This window comes from Solenopsis invicta, chromosome 3 (assembly GCF_016802725.1).
Source record: "Solenopsis invicta isolate M01_SB chromosome 3, UNIL_Sinv_3.0, whole genome shotgun sequence".
NCBI lineage: Eukaryota > Metazoa > Arthropoda > Insecta > Hymenoptera > Formicidae > Solenopsis > Solenopsis invicta.
In genome coordinates, this window is record NC_052666.1 from 3,023,297 (window position 1) to 3,031,433 (window position 8,137).

General features: G+C 32.5%; 1 protein-coding gene across 1 annotated transcript; it reads left to right on the forward strand.

The window, feature by feature from the left end:
- Nucleotides 1–6,480: 6,480 nt before the first annotated feature.
- Nucleotides 6,481–7,236, forward strand: LOC120357135. Its single transcript, XM_039446886.1, has one exon. It carries the CDS (start codon nt 6,481–6,483, stop codon nt 7,234–7,236), a length of 756 nt encoding a protein of 251 aa, XP_039302820.1.
- The last annotated feature ends 901 nt before the right edge of the window (nt 7,237–8,137 follow it).

An 8,137-nucleotide genomic window follows, 5' to 3' on the forward strand; every position in this document is an offset into this window, starting at 1 on the left:
ATGCAAAACTATTTTTAAAATTTATCAGAAATTATAGAACTTTTCAAGAACTGTAATATTTTGTGATTTTATTAATTTTTTCGTAACTTGGGGTGTCAGCGGTCAGTTAAAAAATGTTTAAAAATACTAAATATGCAGAATTATTCTAAAAATTTATTAAGAGCTATAGAACTCTTTGAGAACTATAAGATTTTGTGATTTTATTTATTTATTTTTTTTTGTAACTTTGGGTGCTACGGAAAGTTGGCACCCCATATTTTTAAAAAAGAATTTTTTTGTTCAAATACTGTTCAATTAACAGAACTATTATTTTAATCTATCAGGAATTGTAGAGCTATTGTGGGTGCAAATAAAACACTGATTAAAATATTTATTTTTTAAAGATAAGATGCCAACTTCACACCGGCTCATTTGGTCGCATCCTAAAATTTGTCGTCCTAGGTCCGGGCCTAGGTAGGGAATATGGCTCCGACTATACCATACATAATTCAGCAGAACGGTAAAGCAAAAAGGTTGAACAGAACCTTATTAAATAAAATTAGAGTATTCTTGTTTGATTTAGGATTTAATAAGGATATGTGTGGTTATATTGTTCTGTTTATATAATAAATATAATATTGTTTTGTTTATATACAGGGTGTTTTAAAAATACCTAGCACTAAATACGTTACGAGATTTCTTACATAAAAATAAATAATAAAGTTTTCAAAAGAAAAATCAAGATATCAATAGTTTTTGAATGGTGAGCTGTTAAATTTGACCAATTACGGAGCGTAACCATCCGGCGCTCAGATACGTCGCACTCGAACTGTCTTATGTTTTCCATGTCTTAACTTTTATGTATTAATTAAACAAATAAAAAAATAATGATATTTAAACATTTTGTTAAGTTATTACTTATAATTTAAGAAATAATAAGTCGAGTCTGCTTTATGTCTTTAAACATTTGTTTATTGGCTATTTTTAGGAATAGTTTTTGTCATAGGCGACGTTCATAAAGCTAACAAATTGAAAGGATTTCCAGTTTTTCCATAGAAAAAACGTACTGCTGCAGTCCGTGGAATTTGAAGGTCACGGGCGCGTTTGTTTGAGTGCGACGTGCCTGAGCGCCGGATGGTTACGCTCCTTAATTGGTAAACAAGATCACCATTGGTTCAACAGCTCACCATGCAAAAACTATTGATGTTAAAACTAATGATATTACACAAATAAGAAAAATTAAATTTATTTATTAGATTCAAATAAGGGCGGAGAAAATAAACATGAAGATTGTGTGGGAAGATGCAAATAATGAAAACAAAAAAAATTGATCTTTAGTCAATAGAAAAAGACAAAAAGGAAATTTAAATAATAACCAAGAAGAAAATCATGAAGACTTACAAAGGGAAAAAACGTGTAAAAAATCCAAAACAGAGGAAGTGTCCGTTTTCAAGAATAGGTAATGTTTACTTATAAAGAAACAACAACAGGATATGATAAATGAAAATGGTAAGAGGCTATAAATGAAGAAAAGAAATTACTAGATGGAAATAATACATGAGAAGAAGTAGAATTGAAGAATGAATAATATAAAGCAGAGAACGAGTTATTTTTGGAGGTTTTTCGAATTACAATTCATCTTAACAACCAAGATATAGCGGAACGTTTTGAATGTACTTGTCCTTTAGCTGCATTAATTTACATTTTTAATGTCGAATTACTATACTTAAATATAAATTTCTTAAATAAACTTAAATAAACACAGATAAAATGATATTTCTAACTAAATTTCTAATGGTATTTCTAAAGTTTCTGAACGCAGGAAAAATTCTAAATCAAGAAATTTCTAAACAATGGAAAATTAAAAATATATAATTTTGTAACAAGGTGCTGTGTTTTTTTTAAACTAAACTAATTTTTTTAAATTATTTTTATAGATATCCACATTACAACCACTTTTTTCTTTCGATTATGCAGTGCACGAGATTTTTATAAATCACGTCCTAAATAATAAATATTTCATTACTTTGAGTCTAAAGTCTGTCGAACAACACTCTGACGAATGTAATTGTTCAAGTTTCAATAGAAAATATTAATTATGAACATAATTATTCAATAAAATGTAAATGGGGGTGCCATATTACCCTCTTCTCCTCTACCTTTGTCTTTATACCATAAACACACCTTCACTTCAGGCGCCATCTACACATTTCAAAGTCTCGAAGGCAATTCGACCGAGTTTCCTAGCTCGCGTGACATCCCCTGCCCCCATTAATCCTACACCTTTTCTTATTGACAGGAAAAATTCAGTCTCGATACTTACCAGACACACTATGTATATTATATATAATTGAATATTTAAACATTTTATTCATAATGATTATTTTATAAATATAATTTATATAAAAAAAAAATATTCAATAGTTATACTAATAATCTCAATATGAAAAGAAGTAAATTTATTTATTCTTTAATAAACAATACATGTTAGCAAAATCTATACATTATTCAATAATCGTCCAAGATATTACAAAAAATTTTGTGTAAGGATTCACAAGTCTTCTAATGCCATCTAAAAAAATTAAATGAAATAAGTGGGACGTAACTTTGAGGAAATTTTTTGCAAAGAACCACGCACAGTTTATATGAAAAAAAGTGCTCAGTTGATTTGCATAAATTTTTTATATGTTGTAGTGCATTCCTAATAAAAAAACCTTAAAAATTATTATTTTAGTTGATCATAGTCAAATAAATTTAAAAAAATTATAGCATTGCGAAAACTATTAAAATAGAATAGAATTATAATACTGTGAAGAAAGTTAAAACTTGTTTTAATTGAAAAAGAGACAGATTTTCTTTAATTAATGAACATCTTGATCAATATTTAAGGTTATCTTTGTCCTCTTATAATACTAATTTTTAAAAAATTGCTAAATCATTGCAATGTCATATATTTTTATTATTTATATTATTTTTTAAATTTTATTATACGTTTACATGTGTATTTTATTTGAATTCTATTAGAAAATTTATAATTTTTATATTAATCATTTTCTTATTAATTTGTTCTTAGTTAAAACACCTATCCCTATTAATACGTTTAATAAAAGGTTAAGTCATATTTTCTCTCATTTTGTACTTTTTCTCTTACACCTTATACATACATAGATAGATCACGAAGTTGCTCTACTAAAAATAGTAGCTCACAGATGTAAAAATGTTGGGCACCACTATTCTAAAAATTGAGGTTTTTTTATTCGGAATGCAAGTACTACACCATATAAAAAATTCAAACAAATCGACCAAACGAGTTTTTTTCATAAAAATCGTGCGTGATCCTTTAGACTGCTATTGAAAAACAATGTTGTATATATTTTACTAACATTATGCTTGAAAAATAAGTAAGTTCATTTTACTTTATGATTTCATCTCGTAATTAATAAATATTTTACAGAGCAGAATTCATCGATTGATTTCGAACAAAATTTCGAAACTGATAATACAGTCACATCCACAAAAATCAGAAGACACGAAAAATCGACATGGCACCATCAAAAGGTTTTATGTTCACGAGCTCTAATCTGTATCATGCGAGATAATGTAAGTACAAATGTTTAAAGTAATATTTAAATGATTTGTTAGGTAAATCAGAATGTTATGTTGATCGATCTTTTAGACCTTTACAAAACTAAGAATTGCAACGCACATCACAGCTGGACTTCTGTTCGGATTAATATATTATAATTTTGGTGACGACGCCGTAAAAGTACAAAGCAATATATCTTGCTTATTTACCGTTCAAATGTATTTATTTCTACTAAATGCCCTACAGACGGTGCAGATGAGTGACACAAATTCTTTTAATATACTTTATATTTCATATTATATACATATATACTTGCATATGCACATACATGACTATATGTATATATACGTATATGTATCTTTTTATATTGTATATAAACGTAATATATAAACAGTTGTACTTTATGTTTGTAAATAATTACATTAAACATTACTACAGTCTGGTAATTTTAAAAAAAACCGATAAAAATACAATCTCAATAGCAATATTTTCAATTTATCTTATTTAAAATAAGAAGAAATCAGTTTTGAAGTTCATAAATTATAATTGTAACATTTTAAATATATCTCATTGTAGTTCCCACGGAAGCGAATGTATTTCTACAGGAACATTTAAATAATTGGTACTCTTTTAAAGCCTACTACAGCGTAAAAGTGTTAACGGATATTCCGGTGCAAGTATGTTTCAAATTGTAATGCACAGCATTACAATTTTGTCGCTAATTATTTTGTTTAAACATAAAGTTTAGTCTAAATATAAAGTACTTTCCAGCTGAAATTTATGTTTCTTCTTTTTCTTGTTAGAAAGAAAACATATGACACAAAAAATTCAGCTGAAAAAAGTGAACCCATTATAGTGTCAGTTCAAAAATGTCATTGTTTTTACAAATTAGGTAAAAGTTTGTTTGACTTTTAGATACTTTGCACAACATCTTTCTTGTTAATATCATATTACATGACAGGACAGCCAATGGTATTTAATAGAATTATACAGGTGTGGAGCATTTGTCTGTTAACTGTGATTCTTGGACAAACGTTTGGGATATTTATAGGCACAGCTTTTGGCACTGTGCCTTCGTTCACCTAGCCCCGCGCTTAGTGTAGAGTTCGTAGAGGAGCTACCTCCACCTCCCCCACGTTGTTATTTTGCCCCTGGTCCTCTTCAATCACTAGAGTCAATTCTCTCTTTGCTTCCGATCTCTTCTGTCCCACTCCCTCCTGGCGCGTTCTCTATTGGCCCCGAAGAATTTGACCTCGAAGCGGTCCGTGCCTTCCTTTCTCGGTCTCCCCTCGATACATCAGTCCCCGTGTATCTCCTTCATATATATCCGAAATATTATTTAATCCCCAAATTAATATTTCTAAATCACTTCCGCCCCAACACTGCCGTATTAAATGAAGTCCCAACATAGGCACACATACACGTATACATACACGTATATTTCTAGAAAGATTTGTAAATGGTAACTATTATAAGACAATAGTATTATTGTATTATTTGTTGTAAGCTCAACTTAATTGTATCGCACATTATAATTGTTAATTTAAATAGTATAGTTAAACTCCTTATTAATTAAACAACATTCACCTCTTAGTACTACAAATCTACTCTGTATTAAACAATTTGAGTCCAATTCAGGTTTCCCTTTTTAATTTAACGATATATATATATATATATGTAAAAGGGGGAAACCAACGCTAATTCAATCTGTTCATTTAAATAAATAATCATAAGAATAAAATGTTAAATTGCCCAGTAAGTCGACATTGTATTCTTTATCATTATTCATTAGAATAAATTATGTATAACGATTAATCTATCCTAATTTTTCAACCTGACTCACTATCCCTCGCTCTATTAAGCCAAGCACTAAATCCGATCCCGAGGTAAAGCAATTAAATTTGCTGCCTCAAAACAGGACCAAGGGACGCGAAACGCCCCGGGTATTTGTCGTTGGGCCCCCGCTGTAGTCCCACTGACCCATATACCCCGGGTTGTCGACGCGGCCTGTCGTGCCTTCTGTGCACGTTCTCAAGTTGTTACGTCCCTCCCTTCTCCACACGTATCTTACCGACCATTCTTCAACCCTGGACGTAATAGGAGTATGCACAGCTTTCCCTGGAGAAACTTTTATTATAATTTTTTATAAAAGTTTTCCTCATGTGTCATGTCAACAATTTATAAGTAATTATGTAATCTTGTGTGAAAATTTTTTCAAATTTGTAATACATGTATTACAAAATTCTGTAAAAAAAATAGTTTGGTGATCTGTCCAACTTAAGTTACATTCAATATATACACAAGACGTAAATCAATAAATATAGATTATCAATAATTATTGGTTTATGTAACTCATTGAGTTTTTATTAAATTTTACATAAAAGAACTATGGAAACAAATGTTATTTCATGTTCTTTCTATCATTTGCCGCGTTATATAACAAATATTAATGTAGGTTTTTAGAAACATTCTATGCATATAATGTAATTATATAGCATAACTTAGACCAATATAATTATTGTTCATAAAAACTTGTAAACCAACGCGCATGCGCATGTACGGGGCATCTCTAGCATCACTGCAGTCCTACCACCGAAATAATGCGCGATGTGCTTAGTCATTAGTCATTAGTGAAACAACTCGCACCATCTAAGAACGTGGCGTCTTGCAGTCAGGCTGGTCAGGCGGTCTTCTCCGTCGACTCGTTAAACCAATAAAACGAACTGCTACAATGTGTTTGGCGGTGCTAGTCTCAAGAACTAAACCGAGTTGAACAAGCATCGCGTGAAGACACGAAGCCGACACGTCCACATAGCCGATGGTACCATGGCTGAGTCATAAGGTAAGTACCAAACAAAATTCATTACACTATAATATTCGAGTAAATTCGTGGGTTTACCGAAAACCAACCCACAATGACCGATATCTACGCAACCTCCCATCACCATCCTTCACAAAAGAATTCAGTTATCAGCTCATTGGTATACAGAGCTCTCACAGTTTCTGAACTAACGTTCCTGGATGAGGAGTTACAACATCTTAATCAGACCTTGACTAGGGATGGGTACAACAGCGAGAACATTAATCAGATAACTAAGAGATTGAAGAACAAAATCTCCAGTCCCAACGATACCGAAAATCTAGATGAAGAAAGAGAAAGAAAAATGACGGCTGTCCTTCCGTACCTTCAAGGAACAACAGAGCGCATAGGCAGAATTTTGAGTAAGCATAACATAAGAGTAATCTTCAAACCCCAAAAGAAAATTGCTCAATTACTCCCTAACCCCAAAGATCAAAGACCAAGCCTGGAAACACCAGGTGTGTACAAGATACCTTGCGCCTACGGAAAAGTGTACATAGGAGAAACCGGGAGAAAGATCAGTACACGGATCAAAGAACACCAGAGGTGTGCCAAATACAGCCACTTTTCACAATCAGCCTTGGCGGAACATTGGATGGAGACTGGACATGCCGTGCAGTATGATAAGTCTACCATGTTGGCCCCGTCACAGGGCTATTTTGCCAGAAAATATCGAGAAGGTCTGGGAATCTTGAAACATCCTGACAACCTCAACCGCGACAAAGGCTTTCAAGTAAATCCTATTTGGCATACCGTTCTCCCGGGTTTTTTAATCGACCGGCCGGCCAATCAAAACGCTCCGATTGGCTGACCAAGTCAAACTCCCCACCCCAACCCCCACCAGGAGCAACGGGGATATATAAGGACCACCACAACCGAAGGGAGCTCAATATCGGAGCTCTCAGCCCTGATGATGCAAGCTGCAATGTTTGCGAAACGTCGGCAAAGTGCCCAACACGCACGTGGCATCCATCCGGAAACCCTCTCGGTTAACAATAGCAATGCCCACGAAAGCCTCAAGACTGAAATACTAAGTATATTTAATATCAACACAATTTTTATCACAACTTTTTAATACCTTTAATCCTTTGAATTTAAATATTATCTTTGAAGTACTTTTATTTTAAAGAACTTCAGAAATAATATTGAAATGTGACAATATGAAACATACTTCCGAACACTCTGAGTGGTAACCGTTGATCAGCTGTCCGCCGTTGTAAGCTGAATCCGCTCCGCCAAACATCAAATCATTCACACCTTCATAAATTTTAACCAACAATAAGTCTTAGCTATCCATTATTTTTGCTCTCCATAAGACTACCTTCTCTCTCTAGTAAGATTTTCATCATATTTTTCAAAATATTTATATACCCAGTATTATTTCACTACCCTTTCTTGCCTCCCTTTATTACTCTTTTTACTTTCTGCAGGATACAATTGAACTCTCTTTCGATTGAATCCGCAACTCTCTTTTACTTCCTGCAGGATACAATTGAACTTTCTTTCGATTGAATCCGCAGCTCTCTTTTACTTCCTGCTGGATACAATCGAACTCTCTTTTGATTGAATCCGCAACTACTTTTTAATTCCTGCTGGATACAATCAAACTCTCGTTCGAAGCAACCTTCTTTGCTTCCATCGGAAACAAAGAATTCCTTTGCTTTTTATAATTACAACTCTTTCTTTTTTCTTCCTTTCAAGTAATTACGATC